The sequence below is a fragment of the Oncorhynchus nerka genome, linkage group LG10 (assembly GCF_034236695.1).
Source record: "Oncorhynchus nerka isolate Pitt River linkage group LG10, Oner_Uvic_2.0, whole genome shotgun sequence".
NCBI classification, from domain to species: domain Eukaryota; kingdom Metazoa; phylum Chordata; class Actinopteri; order Salmoniformes; family Salmonidae; genus Oncorhynchus; species Oncorhynchus nerka.
Window position 1 is genome coordinate 9,733,753 of NC_088405.1, and position 27,167 is coordinate 9,760,919.

At 41.7% G+C, this 27,167-nt stretch overlaps 1 protein-coding gene across 3 annotated transcripts; it reads right to left on the reverse strand.

The window, feature by feature from the left end:
• Positions 1-9,031: 9,031 nt before the first annotated feature.
• Positions 9,032-23,019, reverse strand: scd (stearoyl-CoA desaturase (delta-9-desaturase)). 3 transcript variants are annotated; one of them, XM_065022984.1, is made up of 6 exons: positions 22,884-23,019; positions 21,563-21,823; positions 20,784-20,914; positions 17,289-17,494; positions 11,364-11,596; positions 9,032-10,215 (listed from the first exon to the last, which is right to left on the reverse strand). In XM_065022984.1, exons 1-6 carry the CDS (start codon positions 22,972-22,974, stop codon positions 10,010-10,012), a joined length of 1,128 nt encoding a protein of 375 aa, XP_064879056.1. In that variant the 5' UTR covers positions 22,975-23,019; the 3' UTR covers positions 9,032-10,009. The 3 variants fall into 3 exon arrangements, with proteins under 3 accessions (XP_064879056.1, XP_064879058.1, XP_064879057.1); XM_065022986.1 differs by lacking the exon at positions 22,884-23,019 and adding an exon at positions 22,102-22,269 and having other exon boundaries at positions 21,563-21,851; XM_065022985.1 differs by lacking the exon at positions 22,884-23,019 and adding an exon at positions 22,102-22,268.
• Positions 23,020-27,167: the final 4,148 nt, after the last annotated feature.

Consider the following 27,167-nt stretch of genomic DNA (forward strand, 5'->3'; position numbering starts at 1 on the left):
TAACTAGGCAAGTCAGTCACATATTTCCCTCAGATTACACAGACCCACAAAGAATGTGAAAACTCACATATCTATTGGGTGAAATACCAGTGTGCCATCACAGCAGCAAGAAAAGGGCAACCAGTGAAGAACAAACACCATTGTAAATACAACCCATATTTTTTATTCACTTTCCCTTTGTATTCGTTGCAACACTGTATATAGACATAATATGACATTTGAAATGTCTCTATTTCCTTTGGAATTTTTGCGAGTGTAATGTTTACTGTTCATTTTATATGATTTATTTCACTTTTGTTTATGATCTATTTCACTTGCTTTGACAATAAAGCCCTTTGAATTGAATTGCCTTTATGGGGCCCCATGATTGAGCCAGATTATGTTTTAAGTGGAATCAAATCTCATTGAAGTACGGCTACATACCGTTTTATCGCAGTTCCAGCAAAATGCTTATGTATCTAGTTCAAGCAGTGCAGCAATATCTAGCAATACAAAATAACAATACGCACATAATCCAAAGGTTTAAAAATAAATAAATAATAAAGAACAAGATATTAAGACGTCAGAATGAGCCAGAGGTTGCACCACGTGTTCAAAAGTGGTGTGGAAAAATTAGTAAGTGTCTTTTCTCGGGCCTGGAGTTTTTCCTGATCTCATGACCTGGTCTCTTTGCTGTCTCCTGTAGTCCACGATCATCTTCTTCCTTTTGTTGACGTTGAGGGAGAGATAAGCAAACTGACCTGTATATTTGTCTATGGATTTCAACCAGAATCCATTATTATTACTTTAATAAAATCATACGGGTTGCATTTGAATCTTTAATGAAATCCTAGATACCGTGGCTTGATGTTGGGCTGAAACAGGCAGGAATAAAATCATACGGGTTGCAGGTTTGATTAGCCTCGTGTCACTGCCCCTGTAACAGATGGGAACCACTACTTCAAGGTCTCAGAGCAAGTGGCGTCACCGATTGAAACGCTATTTAGCGCGCACCACCGTTTGCGCCATCTGTACTGATGGCGCAAAAGCCATGACAGGGAGACATAGTGGAGTCGTAACGCGAGTGCAAGCAGTTGCTCCCGACGCCATTTGGGTACACTGCAGCATCCACGGAGAGGTTCTTGCTGCCAAGGGAATGCTTGACAGCTTGAAAGACGTTTTGGACACTACAGTGAAAATACCATCACTCATTCATATATCTTTATGTACATATTCTTTATCCCCTTACACTTGTGTGTATAAGGTAGTAGTTTTGGAATTGTTAGCTAGATTACTTGTTGGTTATTACTGCATTGTCAGAACTAGAAGCACGCTAACCATGTGTATGTGACAAATAACATTTGATTTGATTTGAAATGGTTAACTTTGTTAAAGCAAGGCCCCAGAACTCTTGTGTATTTTCTGCACTATGCAATGATACGGGCAGCGACCATGTAAAGCTTTTACAACATACAGAAGTGGGCTGGTTATCAAGGGACAAACTATAAAAATTAAAAAAATTGAGAGACGAGCTTAAAGTTTTCTTACTGACCATAATTTTCACTTGTCTGACCGCTTGCATGATGACGAGTTTATTACACGACTGGCCGATATGGGTGATGTTTTTTCTAGACCGAATGATCTGAATGTAGGATTACAGGGACTCCCCGCAACTATATTCAATGTGCAGGACACAATTGAGGGAATGATGAATTGAGATCCGCCCCTTTTTAAAAATGTTTGCCTAAAATGACATATTGAAATCTAAGTGCCTGTAGCTCAGGACCTGAAGCAAGGATATGCATATTCTTAGTGCCATTTGAAAGGAAACACTTTGAAGTTTATGTAAATGTGAAAGGAATGTAGGAGAATATAACACAATATATCTGGTAAAAGATAATGCAAAGATTAAAACAACCCTTCTTTTTTTTGTACCATCATCTTTGAAATGCAAGAGAAAGGCCATAATGTATTATTCCAGCCCAGGTGCGAATTAGATGGTGTCCACTAGATGGCAGCACTGCATGTGCAAAGGTGTAGACTGATCCAATGAACCATTTCATTTCTGTTCAAAATGTTGTATGAAGACTGCCCAAATGTGCCTAATTTGTTTATTAATAACTTTCCATGTTCAAAATTGTGCACTCTCCTCAAACAATAGCATGTTATTCTTTCACTGTAATATCTACTGTAAATTGGACAGTGCAGTTAGATTAACAAGAATTTAAGCTTTCTGCCAATATCAGATATGTCTATGTCCTAGGAAATTTTCTTGTTACTTACAACCTCATGCTAATCGCATTAGCCTACATTAGCTCAATCGTCCCATGGAAGGGACACCGATCCCAAAGAAGTTTTAAGAAGTTGGAGTTCTTCTCTGTCTGCATTAACAAGGAAAACACACAGGTCTTTCCATCATTGTATGATTTTGTGTGTGCAAATGAACTCAAGCTTACGGACAATGTCAAATGTCATATATATAGCAAACGGACAATGTCAAATGTGATATATAGCAAACGGACAATGTCAAATGTGATATATAGCGAAGCACCTGAGTGAGTTGGGTGCGCAAATACGCAGGTATTTTCCTGAAATGGACGACACAAACAACTGGATTCATTATATAACTTTCATGCCCTGCCTCCAGTCCACTTATCGATATCTGAACAAGAGAGCCTCATTGAAATTGCAACAATCGGTTCAATGAAAATTGAATTTAATCAGAAGCCACTGCCAGATTTCTGGATTGGGCTGTGCTCAAGAGTATCCTGCCTTGGCAAATCGTGCTGTTAAGACACTGATGCCCTTTGGAACCATGTACCTATGTGAGAGAGGATTCTCTGCCCTCACTAGCATGAAAACTAAATACAGGCACATACTGTGTGTGGGAAATGATTTTAGACGGAAACTCTCTCCAATACAACCCAACATTGCAGAGTTATGTGCATCCTTTCAAGCTGAGTTATTCACAATTTTTGATGAACAAATAAGGTTTTATATGTAAGATGGTAAATAAAGAGCAAAATGATTGATTGTTATATTATTATTTGTGCCCTGGTCCTATAAGAGCTCTGTGTCACTTCCCACGAGCCGTGTTGTGACAAAAACTCACACTCATTCTTATGTTGAATAAATGTATCGTATAGTGTGTGTGTGTGGCAGGCTTACAATGATGGCAAAAAACAACATTTGAGGCTGACCTTGGTGCTAGAGGGGGTACGCAGCTGGAGGTTGAATGTGTGAAGGGGTACGGGACTATAAAAAGTTTAGGGACCACTGATCTACCGTAACTTGTCCAATAAGAAACGTTTGTTTTCCTTTTCTGTTGCAAAACGTTTTGAAACAGTGTGCACTGGTGAATACACGACTCGGTTAATTTCCCCTCGTCTTTGGCTTATTATCAGGTCTGTTATTATTGAGATTATTATATAATATTTACAACTTTACTTACAGATTAGGCAAAAGGTACAATGTATTTTTTATTTGACTGGGCATTTGAACAATATATTAATTCATATCAATGTGGCATTTAAATACAGGAACATACAGTATATTTCCCACCTGTAGAAAATCTTCTATTTACAGTGCATTACAACATTCCTCGCAAAATGTGTCAGACTGTTGCTAAGGCAAAATGTGTCAGACTGTTGCTAAGGCAAAATGTGTCAGACTGTTGCTAAGGCAAAATGTGTCAGACTGTTGCTAAGGCTAAAAATGTGTCAGACTGTTGCTAAGGCTAAATGTGTCAGACTGTTGCTAAGGCTAAATGTGTCAGACTGTTGCTAAGGAAAAATGTGTCAAGACTGTTGCATTTTAAGAATACTGGAAAAATAACTGCACTGCAAAACAGTAGAGCAACAACAATTCATTTAATTATACATTTATTGAAAATATCTCTGAATTTCACTTCAGAATATATTTCACATTTTACATACACCAGAACATAAGAATGATACCATTTTTGCTTCCCTCAACATGACAGAATTAACTATATTTATTTTGGGATTGTTGAATAATACTGCAAGAGAAGTATTTGAATGACTTGTTGTAATAATTTGCAGTTCGGTAAAACTCTACGATTAGTTCTCACTAGCATTTCACATTAAAGTATCCTGTTCCCAGATCAACGTGTGCTGTGTATCCAACTCCTACAGCTGTTTCGATCTACAGCACAAACCGATCCGGACCTGGGACCAGGCTAACATTAAAGCCCCTTTTTGTTCAAAAGTTCCAGGCAGATATCATGTCCTGTCTCTGTACCTCCTTCAGGTTGGCACGTCTATCGGACTCAACCACTGTCCACTAAAGTACGTTAAATACAGTAAACCACCAATTCATTCATATCTGATGGAACTAAAACACTTAGATCTGCATTGTGGTACGTGTCATTTCTGCCTTTCACTGCCTTTGGCTGTTTTTAACCAAACTAAACGGGATGTGAACACAGAAAGGATCAGGAATAGATTAAAGTCATCATAAGGCAGTAGTAGAGTATCCTGACTCAGTCTTTAAGTACAGTCAACAATGTGATTTCCTGTGTTTTATATATATATATATATATATATTTTCTTTTAGTGGTAAGAGCTGTTTGAAAAGACTGCCTGAATTTTCAGCCTGTTTTGGTGAGAGGGAGTTTTGGCCTCACATGGTGACATCATGAGTAAATGAGTTAATAGACCAATAAGAAAGAGAGTTCCAGACCTCTCTGCCAATAACAGCTCGTTTTCAGTTTCCCCCTCCCCACTCAGAACCACTTCCAGACAGTTCAAGCTAAACATTTGCTTGAGAAATTGCTCTTTGCTACAAAGCTATTTTTCTTTTTGACCATTTTAATTGAAAACAATCACAGTAAGGTAGTTCATTGTTACCCAGAAATGCTAGACATTGCGATAAAAATAGCTGCTTTCGACCTTTAAATTGTTTAAAAAGGTGCTCAAATAATTCATTTTAGAAGTTCTGTGCTACTGCCAAAGGAAAAAAGTACTAAAAGCAATACATTTTCATGCCATTTTCTTTCAGTAAATGAAAACCACAAATGGCAAAAAATACACAATACACAAAGAACATTTTGTCAAGTTAACATACAAACAGAATCTTTCAAGTTGAATGAAAAGTAACTCCCCTATTGAACAAGCTCCTAAGTAGAAGATCCAAACAGCCCCTAGATCTTCTATTGACCAAATAACACCTGGGCCTACTGCAGGTGTTACTACCTTACTGAGAAAAACACAATGCTTCTGTGTCAATGTTATCTGTTGCTATACGACTGTCTCCGGTAACAACTCATTGACTTTATTTAGCTAGTGTCAGGGAAATCAGGGCAGTTGTTTAGGTTATGACAAAGACCACACTTTTAAGCGTTGGCCCAGTAACCGAAAGGTCACTGGTTCGAATCCCAGAGCTGACTAGGTGAAGAAAAATATATATATGCCGATGTGCCCTTGAGCAAGGCACTTAACCCTAATTGCTCATGTAAGTTGCTCTGGATAAGAGCCGTCTGCTAAATGTCTGAAAAAGTTTTAAAATCATGTACAATCTTATGACCTAAGTAGCTTGCTAAACAGCATTATCCAGCTACAAGGGGTTAATAACGGCTCTATGGTAAGGCTGCACTAGACATGTCCAACCAATGGCACATTATGGGCACATAGAGGTAACTGGCAAAATAATAACAACACCAACATCGTGTCAATAGAACGCTGGCCCACCACCAGCCAGAACAGCTTCACCTTGGCATAGATTCTACACGTGTCTGGAACTCTGTTGGGAGGGTTACGGCACCATTATTCCAGGAGACATTCCACCAGTTTGGTGTTCTGTTGGCGGCGGTGTAAAAGGCCGTCTCAAGGCGCCTCTTCAGAATCTCCCGTAAAGTGTTCAATTGGGTTGAGATCTGGTGACTGAGACGGCACTTGGTTTACATCGTTTTCATGCTTATCAAACCACTCGTGCCCTGTGGATGGGGGCATTGTCATCTTATGGGGACGTAGCCATGGTAACCATAATAGTGGCCTGCCCAGCATTTGTATGCATGACCCTAAGCATTATGGGATGTTAATTGTTTAATTAACTCAGGAAACCACACCTGTGTGGAAGCACCTGCTTCAATACACTTTGTATCCCTCATTTATTCAAGTGGTATTATTTTGGCAGTTAGATTTATTATCAAATATTACAAGAAAATCAACTAACATTTTCATGTTATGGCAGAGAGGAAGGTATGGAAGAAATGTACCGTAAAGTAGTTGGTGAATGTTTTAAACTAAATGTGGATTAACTCCTTATATAACCGTGTTATCAATAAGTTAAATATATTATATATAATATAATATTATGATACTGGGGATACTGGGGCAGGTAGCCTAGTGGTTAGAACGTTGGGCCAGTAACTGCTAGATCAAATCCCCAAGCTGACAAATCTGTCATTCTACCCCTGAACAAGGCAGTTAACCCACTGTTCCTAGACCAGTTAACCCACTGTTCCTAGACCAGTTAACCCACTGTTCCTAGACCAGTTAACCCACTGTTCCTAGACCAGTTAACCCACTGTTCCTAGACCAGTTAACCCACTGTTCCTAGACCAGTTAACCCACTGTTCCTAGACCAGTTAACCCACTGTTCCTAGACCAGTTAACCCCACTGTTCCTAGACCAGTTAACCCACTGTTCCTAGACCAGTTAACCCACTGTTCCTAGACCAGTTAACCCACTGTTCCTAGACCAGTTAACCCACTGTTCCTAGACCAGTTAACCCACTGTTCCTAGACCAGTTAACCCACTGTTCCTAGACCAGTTAACCCACTGTTCCTAGACCAGTTAACCCACTGTTCCTAGACCAGTTAACCCACTGTTCCTAGACCAGTTAACCCACTGTTCCTAGACCAGTTAACCCACTGTTCCTAGACCAGTTAACCCACTGTTCCTAGACCAGTTAACCCCACTGTTCCTAGACCAGTTAACCCCACTGTTCCTAGACCAGTTAACCCACTGTTCCTAGACCAGTTAACCCACTGTTCCTAGACCAGTTAACCCCACTGTTCCTAGACCAGTTAACCCACTGTTCCTAGACCAGTTAACCCCACTGTTCCTAGACCAGTTAACCCACTGTTCCTAGACCAGTTAACCCACTGTTCCTAGACCAGTTAACCCCACTGTTCCTAGACCAGTTAACCCCACTGTTCCTAGACCAGTTAACCCACTGTTCCTAGACCAGTTAACCCCACTGTTCCTAGACCAGTTAACCCACTGTTCCTAGACCAGTTAACCCCACTGTTCCTAGACCAGTTAACCCACTGTTCCTAGGCCGTCATTGTTAATAAGAATTTGTTCTTAACTGACTTGCCTAGTAAAATAAAGGTAAAAATAAATACTGCAGGTCCCTCTTCAGGGATGCAGAAGTACATTTTATGGCCATAATCCTAACAACTACATTTTACATTCACCTTTTAACTAGTTTACTTTTATCAACAAATCATTTTTTATTGAGTTGTGTTTTTGTCAATTCAATTAAAAAGTGTTGTAGACTACAAATAGCTTGTAGAAAGTACACTCAGCCTACAGTAGAATGGCCATGGCATAGACAGAGAACTGTTTCATATTCATGGCTGGATTACTAACTGGGAAATGAGCTTTAAAACTGAACATTTTGTATCTCTGCCCCATGGCAAAATGCGTACAATTGCAGGAAGTTAGCTTTAAAAAATCTTACTCCACTGCCATGAGGGGAGGGGAGGCTTCAAAATATTATTGCCCAGGGCCCCAGATGTGGTTTGTCAGCCCTGCTTCCATAAGAATCAGCATATAAAAAAATGTTTTTTTACTATTTATGTTTTTTTGTATAGCTCTAACCTGGTTGACAATCTAGGGAGGGGGAGCATGTATTCTTCATTTGTTGTCTAAGATGTATAAAATCTATTTTTGTGACAGTACCGCCATGCCTGTGTTTTATCCAGTTCCACTGCGACCCCTCTCATTTATCCAGTTCCACTGTGACCCCTCTCATTTATCCAGTTCCACTGCGACCCCTCTCATTTATCCAGTTCCACTGTGACCCCTCTCATTTATCCAGTTCCACTGCGACCCCTCTCATTTATCCAGTTCCACTGCGACCCCTCTCATTTATCCAGTTCCACTGCGACCCCTCTCATTTATCCAGTTCCACTCTCATTTATCCAGTTCCACTGACCCCTCTCATTTATCCAGTTCCACTGCGACCCCTCTCATTTATCCAGTTCCACTGCGACCCCTCTCATTTATCCAGTTCCACTGCGACCCCTCTCATTTATCCAGTTCCACTGCGACCCCTCTCATTTATCCAGTTCCACTTCCACTGCGACCCCTCTCATTTATCCAGTTCCACTGTTCCACTGCGACCCCTCTCATTTATCCAGTTCCACTGCGACCCTCTCATTTATCCAGTTCCACTGCGACCCCTCTCATTTATCCAGTTCCACTGCGACCCCTCTCATTTATCCAGTTCCACTGCGACCCCTCTCATTTATCCAGTTCCACTGCGACCCCTCTCATTTATCCAGTTCCACTGCGACCCCTCTCATTTATCCAGTTCCACTTCTCATTTATCCAGTTCCACTGCGACCCCTCTCATTTATCCAGTTCCACTGCCAGTTCCACCCCCTCTCATTTATCCAGTTCCACTGCGACCCCTCTCATTTATCCAGTTCCACTGCGACCCCTCTCATTTATCCAGTTCCACTGCGACCCCTCTCATTTATCCAGTTCCACTGCGACCCCTCTCATTTATCCAGTTCCACTGCGACCCCTCTCATTTATCCAGTTCCACTGCGACCCCTCTCATTTATCCAGTTCCACTGTGACCCCTCTCATTTATCCAGTTCCACTGCGACCCCTCTCAATAAAGTAAGACTCCTTCCGTATCATTTAAACACTGTGCTGTAAACTGTAACAATGTTGAATAACAACCAAGTCAGTTGAAAACTAATAAATCTCATATACTCTATGAAAGGGAACATGGTTTTCCACGTTTCAGGACTCTATTCCTCATTAAATATCCAGTAAATCATTGAGTATTAAAGTAACTTCCAGATTTTTATTAAATATGAAATAGTTTTCCTTCAAATCTTTAAAAAATGAAGCAGCTTTTCTGTGTTGGAATGGTGTGGGCATATCTACCGGTCATTAGAAATATTCATGTGAGTAAACCGCTGATTGGCCAGCACTTCATACTCTATGAGGAAATAGCAAACCGTCTGTTTGAGATATAACTTTGAATTGGAGTTTTTGAAGTGTTTTTTATTTATTTCTTTCTTCCTCCCAATTTATGCTTTTGGCCACAAATACAAGTATAGGACGAGTCCGCAACATTCTTTGGGTTTGAGTAAACAGAATACGACCTTTTAAAAGTGAGACTTTCACTGGACAGTTACTTTTGAGAATAGAAAAGTATCTGTGTTGGTTGCACGACCCACATTACATGAAAGCTATGGACACAACTGACAGCTTCACTTCAAGATGGGAGATTTAACAGGTGTCACAACAAACAAGTTTAAAATGTTTTTTTTTCTTCTTTTTTTAAAAGCTTTCTTATTTTTCAAATCTCTCCTTTAATACTTGACAGCAGTATTAAGGAGAAACTCTGGATTGATTGCCTAGGCAACATCAATGTAACATTGCAGCAGAAGAAGCATTCACAGCTCATGAACACCTCCTCCAGCCTACTGAGGGAGGCTCGACCAATGGCAGCATACCAGCTTTGGCAACAGACAGATTTGTACCATTTCACACAACAGACTATTTGCTGCAGCAGAAGAAGAAATGAAACAGCACAACAAGAGGTGATTAAAGTCCCTATTTTAAAAGCTAACATGAATCTTTAAGAAATCCGTAAAAAGCTCACAAAGGAGAAGAGTGAAGCTGTGACTGTAGCTACAAGATAGAGAAGCATCTCTCAACATTACACTGCAAACTACATTTTTGTCGGTTTTATATATATGTTTTTTAACATTTTTACATTGGTTTTGTTTTGGAGCTTTTTTGAGATTGGGGACAACCTCCTAGCCACTCCGGTTCCGGGTGCCTCCGTCCCCAGTGCGCTGAGCCCGGGCCAGCACTATTTCAGTGGACACTCTCTTGCGGTCCTTTGCCAGGCCGAGGAAACACATCAAGTCGATGAAACAGGTGGTCAGGTTCAGTTTGCAGCCAAACTCACTTGATGCATAATCATATGGGAAGGTGTGGTGATAGTTATGGAACCCCTCACCTGAAAGTGACAGGAAACCACAGTCAGGAGAACCGTTGGCCGTTATTTACACAGAATCATATATTCAAGATATCTTGTAAGATGTGAACACCCACACATGGTTTGATATAGAGCCACTATAAATATTATTTTCTGTCAACTCAAAAACCTCAAATTCATGGTCTGCATAAACTTGCTCTTCATCGACAATGATCAACCAATCCCCTTTTGATCTCTTTGACAAACAGGTGTAATCAAAGTAAACTGACAGCAGGTTAAATACTGACAAACAGGTGTAATCAAAGTAAACTGACAGCAGGTTAAATACTGACAAACAGGTGTAATCAGAGTAAACTGACAGCAGGTTAAATACTGACAAACAGGTGTAATCAGAGTAAACTGACAGCAGGTTAAATACTGACAAACAGGTGTAATCAGAGTAAACTGACAGCAGGTTAAATACTGACAAACAGGTGTAATCAAAGTAAACTGACAGCAGGTTAAAAACATATCACGTTTAATATCACCCAGGAAGGTAATTACAAGCACAGAAGTCAACGCTCGTTCTGTTAGGCTACTGTTCTGCGATAATTGTGTAATATATAGTCATTTATTTACCCCGTTTTCTCCCCAATTTCATGGTTTCCAATTGGTAGTTACAGTCTTGTCTCATCGCTGCAACTCCCCTACGGACTCGGGAGAGGCGAAGGTCGAGAGCCGTGCGTCCTCCGAAACACAACCCGGCCAAGCCACACTGCTTCTAGACACAACGGCCACTTAACCCGGAAGCCAGTCGCACTAATGTGTCGGAGGAAACGCCGTACACCTGGTGACCGTGTCAGCGTGCACTGCGCCCGGTCCGGCCCGCCACAGGAGTCGCTAGTGCGTGACGGGACAAGGACATCCCTGCCGACCAAACCCTCCCCCAACCCAGACGACGCTGGGCCAATTGTGCGCTGCCCCACGGGTCTCCCTGTCGCGACAGAGGCTGGACTCGAACCCAGAATCTCTAGCGGCACAGCTAGCAATGCGATGCAGTGCCTTAGACCACTGCGCCACTCAGGAGACCCCAGTATAGAGTCCTCTACGATATAACTACCATGTTATAAAGGAACGACTTAATGAAAGATCTTAAGATCTTTTAAAATGGAAAGAGGTAGCTAACATACCTATGGCACTAAGGGTGACAAACTTGTTCTCTCTGGGGTTGATGTTGGTGTCGTAGGGCCGGTTTCCCCACATGTGGGCAGCACTGTTGACCAGCCAGGTAGCGTTCAGTACCAGGGTGTACCTCAGCAGACCCGGCACGAAGTAGCCCAGCCACAGGCTCTCTCCCCACAGGCACCAAGGAACAAACATGGGGATGGAGAAGCACATCAGCACCACTGACATCTTGTAATACCTGTGGAGAAGACCAGAGACATATCCTCTATTACATCTAATAATACCTGTGGAGAAGACCAGAGACCAGAGACATATCCTCTATTACATCTAATAATACCTGTGGAGAAGACCAGAGACATATCCTCTATTACATCTAATAATACCTGTGGAGAAGACCAGAGACCAGAGACATATCCTCTATTACATCTAGTAATACCTGTGGAGAAGACCAGAGACATATCCTCTATTACATCTAATAATACCTGTGGAGAAGACCAGAGACCAGAGACATATCCTCTATTACATCTAGTAATACCTGTGGAGAAGACCACAGACATATCCTCTATAACATCTAGTAATACCTGTGGAGAAGACCAGAGACATATCCTCTATTACATCTAATAATACCTGTGGAGAAGACCAGAGACCAGAGACATATCCTCTATGACATCTAGTAATACCTGTGGAGAAGACCAGAGACATATCCTCTATTACATCTTGTAATACCTGTGGAGAAGACCAGAGACATATCCTCTATGACATCTAGTAATACCTGTGGAGAAGACCAGAGACATATCCTCTATGACATCTAGTAATACCTGTGGAGAAGACCAGAGACATATCCTCTATTACATCTAGTAATACCCGTGGAGAAGACCAGAGACATATCCTCTATGACATCTTGTAATACCTGTGGAGAAGACCAGAGACATATCCTCTATGACATCTAGTAATACCTGTCAAACCAGAGAACAGAGACAAATAAAAACATCTAGTAAAGACGTGGAGAAGACCAGAGACATATCCTCTATGACATCTTGTAATACCTGTGGAGAAGACCAGAGACATATCCTCTATGACATCTAGTAATACCTTACAATATGATCAGATAAATAAAGAATATTTTCTTATGACCTAGTAATCTTTAATTTTCAACAGACAAAGACAAATTTCCTTTATATAAATATCCACCTGTGGATAACATGAACATTAAATGAAAGAAACCTGTGGAGAAGACCAGAGACATATCCTCTTCATCTAGTAATACCTGTGGAGAAGACCAAGAAAAAACAATAATAGCAATTTTCTATCATCCACTCAACTGAAATATTTTAAAATATAATACCTGTGAAAGACAAAAAATAAGAAAACTATTAATCAAAAACAACTATTTACATCTAGTAATACCTGTGGAGAAGACCAAACAAATCCTCTATTTTAACTTTTAATACTTGTGGAGAAGACCAGAGAATATATCCTCTATGACAACTTGTAATACCTGTGGAGGGTGATACTTGGTGGTGTCCAGAGTTCATCAGTTCGGGGTAGACAGCTATCCTCAGAATTGATGGAGGTGTTCATCTTGATGTTTTGTTCATACCTCAAAGAAGAACAGTTGTTCACACAGGTATCCTGCTGCCAAACATAGACAACGTTTGAGCAGCCTGGATCTCTATGACATCTGTACCTGTGGAGAAGACCAGAGACATATCCTCTATGACATCTAGTAATACCTTGGAGAAGACCAGAGAACAACATCCTCTTGACATCTTGTAATACCACGTCAAGACCAGAGACATAGTTCCAACCTCTATGACATCTAAAGTAATATCCTGTGAAAGAGAGAAGATACCTATTTTATCAGCCAACTGTGTGCTCGGGAACGCACTGGTAGAGAGCTTCCTCTATGACATCTTGTAATACTCAAATTTTCTTTCCGAAGACCCCACAGAGAGTTTGGTTTTAAATGCCTCACTCTACTGACATCAGAGAGACAATACCCTGCAGCTGCAAGTTTATTGCATTCAGATGACTCGTAATGTCACACAGAAAAGCCATTTCACACAGAAACATATCCTCTATTGACATCTCTTTCCCTACCTGTCCAAGACCAGAGACAAATCTCCTCTATGAAACATCTTTGAAGCACCTTTCCCTGGAGCCAGACCTCTGTGTGATAAGGCAAATCACCATATCCTTTCTAACTATGACACTCTAGTAAACCTGTCTGATAAACCCAACTGTGCCAGATGATGCTCTTACATGACCATTTTCATCTTTACCGATAACCTTCCTGGGATGATACAATGATAGAAGCTCACCTGTCTTTCCTTTTGGATCTTTTCCAGCAGATAGACTTCGTCACAGTGTCCACACATCGCAGGTGCTCTCTCAGGACCCAAACAGCAGATAGAGTTTTTCCCAAGGCAGCTCCATCTCATTTACACATCTTGACACTCTTCATACAGGATCATGCCCAGCCATGCATAGGACGTAACCAAAAACTCTCTGTCACAGGACCCAACACAGCAGATAGAATTGACTCTGGGCAATGTCAGAAATAGACCTCTCTCATCCACAGCCAAGGAATATGCAGATAGACCTCTTTTCAGGACCCAACAGCAGCAGATTGATGACAACTGGTCTCTCTCTCACAATGGACCCAGACTCACATTTAAAAAGCAGATAGACCTCTTTCTGGGCAGGACCCAAAACTTTAATCATGCAGATAGACCTCCCCTCCGGAAATGGCCAGCTGATAGACCTCTCTTCAGGACCAAAATAGAAGACTGGCTCTTGACAGGGCCTTGTGATTTGGCTTTTTTGAACAGAGCCTCTCGAGATTTGAGGCCTCCCAACCTCTGCCTTTTGTAGCCTTTGTTCCATGTCCATAGACTCTGTTTTTGTCAGGACCCAACATAATGTCGTCTCAGATTATACTCTTTCAGTACCGCCACACTTTCTCAACACAGCAGGTTTTCCAGACCTCTCATATACAGGACCCCACACAGTTTGATAGACCTCTTCTACAGGACCCAACACAGCAGATAGCCATTTTTGAGGGTATCTGAAGCAGATAGACCTTTACTGTGATGCTGACAGACAGCTGTGCCTACAAATATTGAAATGAAGACCTACTGCTCAGTCTAACAGAAATGTAGTATCTCTACAGGACCCAACACAGCAGATAGACTATCAGTTCTAATAAATCAGATCATCCCAGGGGCCAAAACAGGACCCATGTCAGATAGACCTCTCTGACAGGACCCAAACATCTAGTAATACCTGTGGAGAAGACCAGAGACATATCCTCTATTACATCTAGGACCCAACACAGACCAGAGACATATCCTCTATGACATCTTGTAATACCTGTGAAGACCAGGACATATCCAACACATCTAGATAGACCTGTCTACAAGACCAGAAACAGCAGATAGATCCTCTATTACATCTAGTAATACCCAAAGACAGCAGATAGACATCTTGTAATACCTGTGGAGGACCAGAGACATAGCCTCTATGACATCTAGTAATACCTGTGGAGAAGACCAGAAACAGAGACATATCCTCTATGACATCTAGTAATACCTGTGGAGAAGACCAGAGACATATCCTCTATTACATCTAGTAATACCTGTGGAGAAGACCAGAGAACAGAGACAGATCCTCTATGACATCTAGTAATACCTGGGACCCAGACAGAGAACAGATAGACATATCCTCTATGACATCTAGTAATACCTGTGGACAAGACCAGAGACATATCCTCTATTACATCTAGTAATACCCAGCAGAAGACCAGAGACAGGATCCTCTATGACACAGTAATACCTGTGGAGAAGACCAGAGACATATCCTCTATGACAACTTGTCCTGTGGAGAAGACCAGAAACAGAGACATATCCTCTATGACATCTTGTAATACCCATGGAGAAGACCAGAGACATATCCAATGACACAGTAATACCTGAGAAGACCAGAGACATATCCTCTATGACAACTTGAATACCTGTGGAGAAGACCAGAGAACAGAGACATATCCTCTATGACAGTAATACCTCTGGAGAAGACCAGAGACATATCCTCTATGACATCTAGTAATACCTGTGGAGAAGACCAGAGAACAGAGACATATCCTCTATGACATCTTGTAATACCCGTGGAGAAGACCAGAACATATCAGATATGACATCTAGTAATACCTGTGGAGAAGACCAGAGAACAGAGACATATCCTCTATGACATCTTGTAATACCCGTGGGAAGACAGAGACATATCCTCTATGACATCTAGTAATACCTGTGGAGAAGACCAGAGAACAGAGACATAGCCTCCTCTATGACATCTAGTAATACCTGTGGAGAAGACCAGAGACATATCCTCTATGACATCTTGTAAGACCCAACACAGCAGACTATCAGGCAGCAACAGAAGATACATGTCTATTCAAACTGTCAGATAGACTGTCAGTCTAACAGACCTCTCTCTACAGGACCCAACACAGCAGATAGACCTCTCTCTACAGGACCCAACACAGCAGATAGACCTCTCTCTACAGGACCCAACACAGCAGATAGACCTCTCTCTACAGGACCCAACACAGCAGATAGACCTCTCTCTACAGGACCCAACACAGCAGATAGACCTATCAGTCCCAACAGAGCAGATAGACCTCTCTCTACAGGACCCAACACAGCACTGTCTCATGGCAGATCTGTGAGTCACATTAACAGACCTCTCTCTAACCCAACACAGCAGATAGTCATACTATCAACTCTAACAGACCTTCTACAGGACCCATACTGCAGATAGACCTCTCTCTAACAGGACAGGTTTACACAGTAACACTGTCTCGGCTGGCAGCATCTTCTTTTGATGATCACATTATTCCTATTCTTAACCTTCTGAGTCATACTGGTGATCTAACTATGAACAGGACAGGTTTAGTGGGGAGTCATACTGGTGATCTAACTATGAACAGGACAGGTTTAGTGGGGAGTCATACTGGTGATCTAACTATGAACAGGACAGGTTTACTTCTGAGTTATACTGGTGATCTAACTATGAACAGGACAGGTTTAGTGGGGAGTCATACTGGTGATCTAACTATGAACAGGACAGGTTTAGTGGGGAGTCATACTGGTGATCTAACTAACAGGTTTAGTGTAGTCATACTGGTGATCTAACTATGAACAGGACAGGTTTAGTGGGGAACACTGGATCTAACTAGGACAGGTTTAGTGGGGTCAGTCTATATGAACAGGACAGGTTTAGTGATCATACTGGTAACTATGAACAGGACAGGTTTAGTGGGAGTCATACTGGTGATCTAACTATGAACAGGACAGGTTTACTTCTGAGTTATACTGGTGATCTAACTATGAACATGACAGGTTTAGTGGGGAGTCATACTGGTGATCTAACTATGAACAGGACAGGTTTAGTGGGGAGTCATACTGGTGATCTAACTATGAACAGGACAGGTTTAGTGGGGAGTCATACTGGTGATCTAACTATGAACAGGACAGGTTTACTTCTGAGTTATACTGGTGATCTAACTATGAACAGGACAGGTTTAGTGGGGAGTCATACTGGTGATCTAACTATGAACAGGACAGGTTTAGTGGGGAGTCATACTGGTGATCTAACTATGAACAGGACAGGTTTAGTGGGAGTCATACTGGTGATCTAACTATGAACAGGACAGGTTTAGTGGGGAGTCATACTGGTGATCTAACTATGAACAGGACAGGTTTAGTGGGGAGTCATACTGGTGATCTAACTATGAACAGGACAGGTTTAGTGGGAGTCATACTGGTGATCTAACTATGAACAGGACAGGTTTAGTGGGGAGTGAACAGAAACAGTTATGAAAAAGAGAATTCAAGGACTACGGTTGAAATGGATCGTCAGGAAGGAACACCTACTTCCTCTGGAACATGACGACCTTGTCAGCCTTCAAGTCACTGAGCTCCAGCTTCTTCCCCTTCTCAATGACGTCTGGGTGTTTACGCACCAGGAGCCAACCGATGTGGGAGAAGAAGAACCCTCGGACGGCGTTGTGCGGGTCGGCATCGGTCTCTGAAAACTTGTGGTGAACTCTGTGGTCCCGAGCCCATTCAAAGATATCATTCTGTAGTGGGGGGCACAAAGACCAATACATAGAATCCATAGAACGGGCCTGATGGCATAATGGGTGGACTTGGCAGCCATTTTGAGTGTACCCATGTAGTGGGGGGCACAAAGACAAATACATAGAATCCATAGAACGGGCCTGATGGCATAATGGGTGGACTTGGCAGCCATTTTGAGTGTACCCATGTAGTGGGGGGCACAAAGACAAATACATAGAATCCATAGAACGGGCCTGATGGCAGAATGGGTGGGCTTGGCAGCCATTTTGAGTGTACCCATGTCTAGGTCGTTAACATACTGGTTAAGACAGCGGAATAATTCCATGCGGAGTGTTCGAAAGGAAACAAATTCATTGGACCGGTGCCGGTGCTGATTCTACAGGATGAGCATTGAACACGTGACCAGCGGTCGGGACATCAAGTAATAAAAGTGGATGTAGATCATTTGAAAAACGTTTCAATGACCAGAACGACAGTTATTCTGTGTTTACTGAGAAGTTAGCTGAAATGAACTACGATTGTGTTTATTCTCCACTTTCATAGCGAACTTTCAGTACTGCTAAAATTCACTTGCAGTCCTTTTTAAAATCGCTAATCCTGTAGAATCAGCAACTGGTCCAATGAATTAGTTTATTTTCAAACGCTTCAGCATGGAATTATTACATTGGCCTAAACGTTGTTCGCTTCAAACTAGACCAATCCAGGAAATAAAACCAGGAAGTGGACCTTTCAATCTTTGCTGTGTTGTCAACTCAAATTACATGACAAAAATAGCAAAAATATATATAGTATAGATTTTTAAACATTGCATGTGACATATACAGGGCCTTGGGTAAGTTTTCAGACCCATTCACTTCTTCCAAACGTTTGTTAGGTTACAGCCTTAATCTAAAATTGATTTGAAAAATAATTATAATCAATCTACACACAATACCCCATAATGACAAAGCAAAAATATATATACAGTGTATAGATTTTTTTTTAAACATTTTTGCTAATGTATAAAAAAAACAAACAACGGAAATATCACATTTACATAAGTATTCAGACCCTTTACTCTGTACTTTATAAGTATTCAGACCCTTTACTCTGTACTTTATAAGTATTCAGACCCTTTACTCTGTACTTTATAAGTATTCAGACCCTTTACTCTGTACTTTATTGAAGCACCTTTGGCAGCGATTACAGCCTCCATTCTTCTTGGGTGTGATGCTACAAGCTTGGAGCACCTGTATTTGGGGAGTTTCTCCCATTCTTCTCTGCAGATCTTCTCAAGCTCTCAGGTTGGATAGGGAGTGTCGCTGCACAGCTATTTTCAGGTCTCTCCAGAGATGTTCGATCGGGTCCAAGTCTGGGCTCTGGCTGGGCCACTCAAGGACATTCAGAGACTTGTCCCGAAGCCATTCCTGCGTTGTCTTGGCTGTGCTTAGGGTCATTGTCCCGTTGGAAGGTGAGGTCCTGTGCGCTCTGGAGCAGATTTTCATCAAGGACCTCTCTGTACTTTGCTCTGTTCATCTCTGCCTCGATCCTGACTATTCTCCCAGTCTCTGCCGCTGAAAAACATCCCAATAACATGATGCTGCCACCACCATGCTTCACAGTAGGAATGGTTCCAGGTTTCCTCCAGACATGATGCTGCCACCACTATGCTTCACAGTAGGGATGGTTCCAGGTTTCCTCCAGACATGATGCTGCCACCACTATGCTTCACAGTAGGGATGGTTCCAGGTTTCCTCCAGACATGATGCTGCCACCACTGCTTCACATCCTGACTATGGTTCCCAGGTCCCTGCCAAAAACATCCCAATAACATGATGCTGCCACCACCATGCTTCACAGTAGGATGGTTCCAGGTTTCCTCCAGACATGATGCTGCCACCACCATGCTTCACCGTAGGGATGGTTCCAGGTTTCCTCCAGACATGATGCTGCCACCACCATGCTTCACTGTCGGGATGGTTCCAGGTTTCCTCCAGACGTTATTCAGGCCAAAGAGTTTAATCTTGGTTTCATCATAGATTCTTGTTTCTCATGGTCTGAGTCTTTAGGTTTCTTTTGGCAAACTCCAAGCAGCCTGTTTTTATGTATTTGTTTAGTATTTAACCTTTACTTAACTAGGCAAGTCAGTTAAGAACTAATTCTTATTTAAAATGACGGCCTACCAAAAGGACACAACACTACATAAAGAGAGACCTAAAGACAACAACATAGCAAGGCAGCAACACATGACAAAACAACATGGTAGCAACACAAAACATGGTACAAACATTATTGGGCACAGACAACAGCACAAAAGGCTGTCATGTGTCTTTTACTGAAGAGTGGCTTCTGTCTGGCCACTCTACCATAAAGGCCTGATTGGTGGAGTGCTGCAGATATGGTTGTCCTTCTGGAAGGTTCTCCCATCTTCACAGAGGAACTCTGGAACTCTGTCAGTGTGACCATCGGGTTCGTCGTCACAGCCCTGACCAAGGCCCTTCTCCCCCGATTGCTCAGTTTGGCCGTGAGGCGAGCTACAACTAGAGTCTTGTTGGTTCCAAACTTCTTCCATTTAAGAATGATGGTGGCCACTGTGTTTAAGGGGACCTTCAATGCTGCAGGGATGTTTTGGTACCCTTCCCCAGATCTGAGCCTCGACACAATCCTGTCTCGGAGCTCTAAGGACAATTCCTTCTACCTCATGGCTTGGTTTTTTCTCTGACATGCACTGTCAACTGTGGGACCTTATATAGACAGGTGTGGGTCTTTCCAAATCATGTCCAATCAATTGAATTTACCACAGGTTGATTCCAATCAAGTTGTAGAAATGTCTCAAGGATGATCAATGGAAACAGGAGGCAGCTGAGCTAAACTTTGAGTCTCATTGCAAAAGGTCTGAATACTTATTTAAATAAGTATATATATATATATTATAATTATTTTTTATACATTAGCAAAAATATTCCAAAACCTGTTTTCGCTTTGTCATTATGGGGTATTGTGTATATACAAATATATTTCAACCCAATTTAGATTAAGGCTGTAACGTAACAAAATGTGGATAAAGTCAAGGGGTCTGAATCCTTTCCAAAGGCACTGTAAATTAGCATAATTTGAATGAACATTCTACATTACAGCCTGATCTCGCGACAGCTCACATTCTGAGTGCATGCAGTCGTCTGCTTGACCAGGCTAACAGAATGATACTTCGGGAAAGTTTGTTCATCATAACAATGGAAGAGGTTTTGTCTGTCTTCTGATGTTCAACCCGGTTCAATAAAGGTGAAGTGGGAAAGACCCATGTTGTACCTGAAAGGCCATGGAGTTGGCAGTGGCTAGGAAGATTCTGAGAGGTAACGAGGCCTTGTAGGACCTGTGGCTCCATAGCCGGTGAGCCCCCGCGGTCACTCCTAAAGCACTTGTTAAAAAGCAAAACACAACTGTGTGGAAAGAGAGAGAACAAGGAAGATAGAGGAACAAAATATATTTCAATGGTCAGATGACAACAGCTCCTCGCGCAGAATCATTTGCATGATAAACAGAGGAAACACGACCATAAACATGAATAGCATCAGGTGGCAGAGAATGGGTCCTGTACTCTCTGGTTTTCCTAAAAACATTAATTCATTTGTTTGCCATCTAATCCAGAAAAAGGGTCTGCTATTCCATAACAGAGTATAAACGAGCGATAGTGAATAATAATATACACCGTCAAACAGAGTGGAAGGTTTCACAGATGATAATGTCTCTTTTCCATAGAATCATTCATTTGGAGTTTATCTCCGGGACACAATAATCATATTTGGAGTAAGAGTTTTTTTTAATGAATGCATAATAACAATTGTTTCTAGAACTTTCTACATGTCTGGTTATGATAGTATTACATTTGCAGAGAAATGACAACCATCCGTGTTCACCAGCAGGGGAGAGAGAAAGAGGCAGGGAGTTTGCGCTACGCAGCACTGAAGACTGGCGAATCCAGCTGTGCCGTGTGCCCAATCCGAGGTGAAAATTAACTACGCCATAAAAACAATACGAAAACTCAAGTTCATTTGAAATAACAAGTGGGTTAGCTTTATCATACTTACACCAAGCCCAGGTCAAAACATGAGCAGATGGGACGAGGGTGATGCCGTACACGGCTCCAATGTGCAATAAAGTCATCAATATGACATTTCTCCACACGATCATCATTGAAGGTTTAGGACCTTCTTTCTCTTTGTATGTTTCATCAAACACATCATCTCTTTTTGTCGCCGATTCTGCGAGCACATCACCGTTCCTGTGTCTCCCCGGACCCTCTATCTCCGTGTCAGTCATCCTCGCCGTGATTTTGTTGATGAATGAAACTGCCAACGAAAGCAGACATTTTGTTACCTTCAAAATAACGAGACAACACAACAGTCATAAAATAGTGGCGTGAATGTGAATTAAATGTAATGTTTCTGCAGAAATTGACATTTGTAACTAATGTCACTCGAAATGGTGGTTAAACGTTGCACGATGGTGACAAAACCTGTCTGTTGCTGGGTGATGCTGAACACTGGCATCAAGACACCGCGTACATTAGTTGACTAATGTTGGATGAAACATCCCTGTATTATATTAAATAAAATATCAAACGTACCTTATGAAGACTACTTCTGTTAATTGATGCGAACAAATATGACAGAATCCAGTTTCAAAAGGTGGTAAACGGCACTGAATTGAAAATAATATAATAACACTGTGATGACCTAAGTTCCAGTGTTGCTGGAGCCGTTTACCTTGCTAGGTGCTCCGGGGTTTGGAGAAGATATTTGCGAGACTGTAATTGGACACGCTGGGTTTGATACCACCTTTCGCGCCTCGTTTCATTGGTTGCCCTGTTATCTGATGTTCACGTTGTTATAAGAACTTGTTAATAGAATATTCTCATCATTTACATAATAATATACTACAGTCTGGTTTTCATGTCTATGCATAGTCACATGTACAAATTACCTCGACTAACCTGTACCCCCGCACATTTACTCGGTACCGGTACCCCCTGTATATAGCCTCGTTATTGTTATTTTATTGTGTTACTTTTTTTTGTTTTTTTTGGTAAATATTTTCTTAACTATTTCTTGAACTGCACTGTTGGTTAAAAGAGCTTGTAAATACGCATTTCACGGTAAGGTCTAAACATGTTGTATTCGACGCATGTGACAAATAAAGTTGGATTTGATTTATGACTACAGTACAGTTCTGGGTTATTACACAGCCCCCTCCCCTCAAAGATGAATATTGGATGGAGAAAGTGTAGGCCTACTTTAGTCACACATCATTAATACGATATTGATCCATAATAATCTATTGTACAGGTTTACACAAATAGTTTAGATGTTTTATTGGATTGGCACTCTAGAAATGTAATGCAATACTGACCATAGCAAGCCCATGCTAAAAACATCAAACGGTTGGTTTGGATCATCAGTGATAGCGACACTGTCAGCATGATGGGACTATCTGCAGCCATTAGATAGTAGATAGGCTACAGTCGTTCCTCCGCTCTCTGCTTCAGCTTTGCCATGTGATGTTACCACGTCTAGTGCTGTGCTTCCCACACCTCTATGATGAATTCCACAGGAAGCCTCTGAATGTCACACCACATTTCAGTGGTTTCGGTGGTTCATGCGCTTGGTGATAATAGGCATGTCTTTAATGGGCTTGATTAATTCATCATATCTTTTTTTTAATATCACCACTTTCATTCAAACACTTAAGAAAGAGGAGAAGAATGCGTTGTCCATTGATACAGCCACACCCACACCCACACGGTTGCCCTGCAATGTTGGGAATGCAGTGAGAGATAATGTCTAAAATTGCTTGATTTGGGCCGGAGCTGTCCCGACGAGCTCCGTACCCGGACTTCACATTTTTTGGTAATTGCAAACCAGCTACTCTATAAAACAAAGTAGCATGTCGCCGGCGCAGATTCACACACCGAGGTAAAACACGGTGATCAAAACGGAATGGAAGGCGGGATCTGCACTGAATAGCAATGAAAATTAGGAATTCATTTCCTGATTCCGCTTTGTTGAAATTGATTTGCCGCTATTCGGTGAAACTATGCATGACTGTAGGCTGTTCCAGATTGTGCAGATTGAAAATGCGCCAGCCTGAATGGCATGGTGTCAAATTAGGGTTTTTAAGGTCATGAAAGGTAATTGAAATGAGTTGAATAATTTTTGTTCATATAATTAATTAATGAAGGCACACTTTTAAATATGATCAATCACTTAAAAACCGACATATCAGCCATTACCGGAAGGACCATTCATTGCGTGACTGTTGTACGCTGCACGTGTGAGAGTATGAGTGGTCTGTTGCCCGAGGAGAGAGAGAGCGCGGCAATTCAGCAGCAGGTATAACATAATGACAGACAACAGACTAACTACCCTGAACTAAAATATAAACGCAACATGCAACAATTTAAAATATTTTTTACTGAGTTTACAGTTCATATAAGAAAATCAGTCCATTGAAATACATTCATTAGGCCCGAATCTATAGATTTCACATGACTGGGAATACAAATATGCAACTGTTGGTCACAGATACCGTGTGGATCAGAAAACCAGTATCTGGCTGGGGCGCAACAAGTCCCCACCACATTCCCCCATTTCATCATTGGAATGTGATACAAACCTAGGAAAAGGTGTGCTTTAGGACCATGCAGACGTTTGGAGTGTTTATCTGTCTGGATTCTACAAAATATTTATATATATTTGTGCTCGGAAGTTTACATAGACTTAGGTTGGAGTCATTAAAACTAGATTTTCAACCACTCCACAAATTTCTTGTTAACAAACTATAGTTTTGGCAAGTCGGTTAGGACATCTACTTCGTGCATGACACTAGTAATTTTTCCAACAATTGCTTACAGACAAATTATTTCACTTATAATTCACTGTATCACAATTCCAGTGGGTCAGAAGTTTACATACACTAAGTTGACTGTGCTTTTAAACAGCTTGGAAAATTCCAGAAAACGATGTCATGGCTTTAGAAGCTTCTGATAGGCTAATTGACATAATTTGAGTCAATTGGAGGTGTACCTGTGGATGTATTTTAAGGCCTACCTTCAAACCCAGTGCCTCTTTGCCTGATATCATGGGAAAATCAAAAGAAATTAGCCAAGACCTCAGAAAAAAAATTGTAGATCTCCACAAGTCGGGTTCATCTTTGGGAGCATTTTCCAAACGCCTGAAGGTACCACGTTCATCTGTACAAACAATAGTACGCAAGTATAAACACCATGGACCACGCAGCCGTCATACCACTCAGGAAGGAGACGCGTTCTGTCTCCTAGAGATTAATGAACTTTGTTGCAAAAAGGTACAAAAGTATCTATATCCACAGTAAATCGAGTCCTATATCGACATAACCTGAAAGGCCGCTCAGCAAGGAAGAAGCCACTGCTCCAAAACCGCCATAAAAAAGCCAGACTACGGTTTGCAACTGCACATGGGGACAAAGATCATACTTTTTGGAGAAATGTCCTCTTGTCTGATGAAATAAAAATAGAACTGTTTGGCCATAATGGCCATCGTTATGTTTGGAGGAAAAAGGGGGACGCTTGCAAGCCGAAGAACACCATCCCAATCGTGAAGCACAGGGGTGGCAGCATCATGTTGTGGGGGTGCTTTGCTGCAGGAGGGACTGGTGAACTTCACAAAATAGATGGCATCACAAGGAGGGAAAATTATGGGGATATATTGAAGTAACATCTCAAGACAATAGTCAGGAAGTTAAAGCTTGGTCGCAAATGGATCTTCCAAATGGACAATGACCCCAATCATACTTCCAAAGTTGTGTCAAAATGGCTTAAGGACAACAAAATCAAGGTATTGGAGTGGCCATCACAAAGCCCTGACCTTAATCCTATAGAAAATCTGTGGTCAGAACTGAAAAAGCATGTGCGAGCAAGGAGGTCTACAAACCTGACTCAGTTACACCAGCTCTGTCAAGAGGATTGGGCCAAAATTCACCCAACTTATTGTGGGAAGCTTGTGGAAGGCTACCTGAAACATTTGACCCAAGTTAAACAATTTAAATGCAATGTTACCAAATACTAATTGAGTGTATGTAAACTTCTGACCCACTGGGAATGTGATGAAAGAAATAAAAGCTGAAATAAATCATTCTCTCTTCTATGATTCTGACATTTCACGTTCTTAAAATAAAGTGGTGATCCTAACTGACCTAAGACAGGGAATTTTTACAAGGATTAAATGCCAGGAATTGTGAAAAACTGAGTTGAAATGTATTTGGCTGAGGTGAATGTAAACTTCTGACTTAAACTGTATGTCCCCCCCACTTCTAAAACCAATGTTGTGCCCCTTGTATCTGGTGTGACCACCATTTACCTAATGCAGCAAGACACATCTCATTCTCATGGAGTTGATCAGGCTGTTGACTGTGGAATGCTGTCCCACTCCTCTTCAATGGCTGTGCAAAGTTGCTGGATATTGGCGGGACCTGGAACACACTGTCGTACACATAGATCCACAGCATCCCAAACATGCTCAATGGGTGACAAGTCTGGTGAGAATGCAGGCTATGGAAGAACAATCACAGTTTCAGCTTCTAGGAATCGTGTACAGATCCGTGTGACATGGGGCCGTGCATTATCATGATGAAACATGAGGTGATGGTGGCGGATGAATGGCACAACAATGGACCTTTAAAAAACATTTTTTTAACCTTTATTTAACCAGGCAAGTCAGTTAAGAACAAATTCTTATTTTCAATGACGGCCTAGGAACAGCGGGTTAACTGCCTGTTCAGGGGCAGAACGACAGATTGGTACCTTGTCAGCTCGGGGGTTTGAACTTGCAACCTTCCGGTTACTAGTCCAACGCTCTAACCACTAGGCTACCCTGTCGCCCCAATGACCTCAGGATTGCGTAACGGTATCTGTGTCCATTCAAATTGCCATCAATAAAATGCAATTGTGTTCGTTGTCCACAGTTTATGCCTGCCCATACCATAACCCCACCGCAACCGTTGGACACTGTGTTCACAACGTTGACATCAACAAACGGCTCGCCCACACCACGCCATACACGTTGTCTGACATTTGCCTGGTACAGTTGAAACCGGGATTCAAGGTCAAGACCCTGGTAAGGACGACGAGCACACAAATGAGATTCCCTGAGACGGTTTCTGACAGTCAACTGTCCAGGTGGCTGGTGGCTGGTCTCAGACGATCCCGCAGGTGAAGAAGCCGAATGTGGAGGTCCTGGGTTGGCGTGGTTACACATGGTCTGCGGTTGTGAAGCCGGTTGGACGTACTGCCAAATTCTGGAGGCAGCTTATCGTAGAGAACATTAGATTCTCTGGCAACAGCTCTGGTGAACATTCCTGCAGTCAGCATGACAATTGGACACTCCCTCAAAACTTGAGACATCTGTGACATTGCGTTGTGTGACAAAACTGCACATTTTAGAGTGGCCTTTTATTGTCTCTAGCACAAGGTTCACCTGTGCAATGATCATACTGTTTAATCAGCTTCTTGATATGCCAGACCTGTCATGTGGATAGATTATCTTGGCAATGGTTAAATGCTCACTAACGGGGATGTAAACAAATTTGTGCACAAAATTTGAGAGAAATAATATGTTTGTGCGTATGGAACATTTCTGGGATCTTTTATTTCAGCTCATG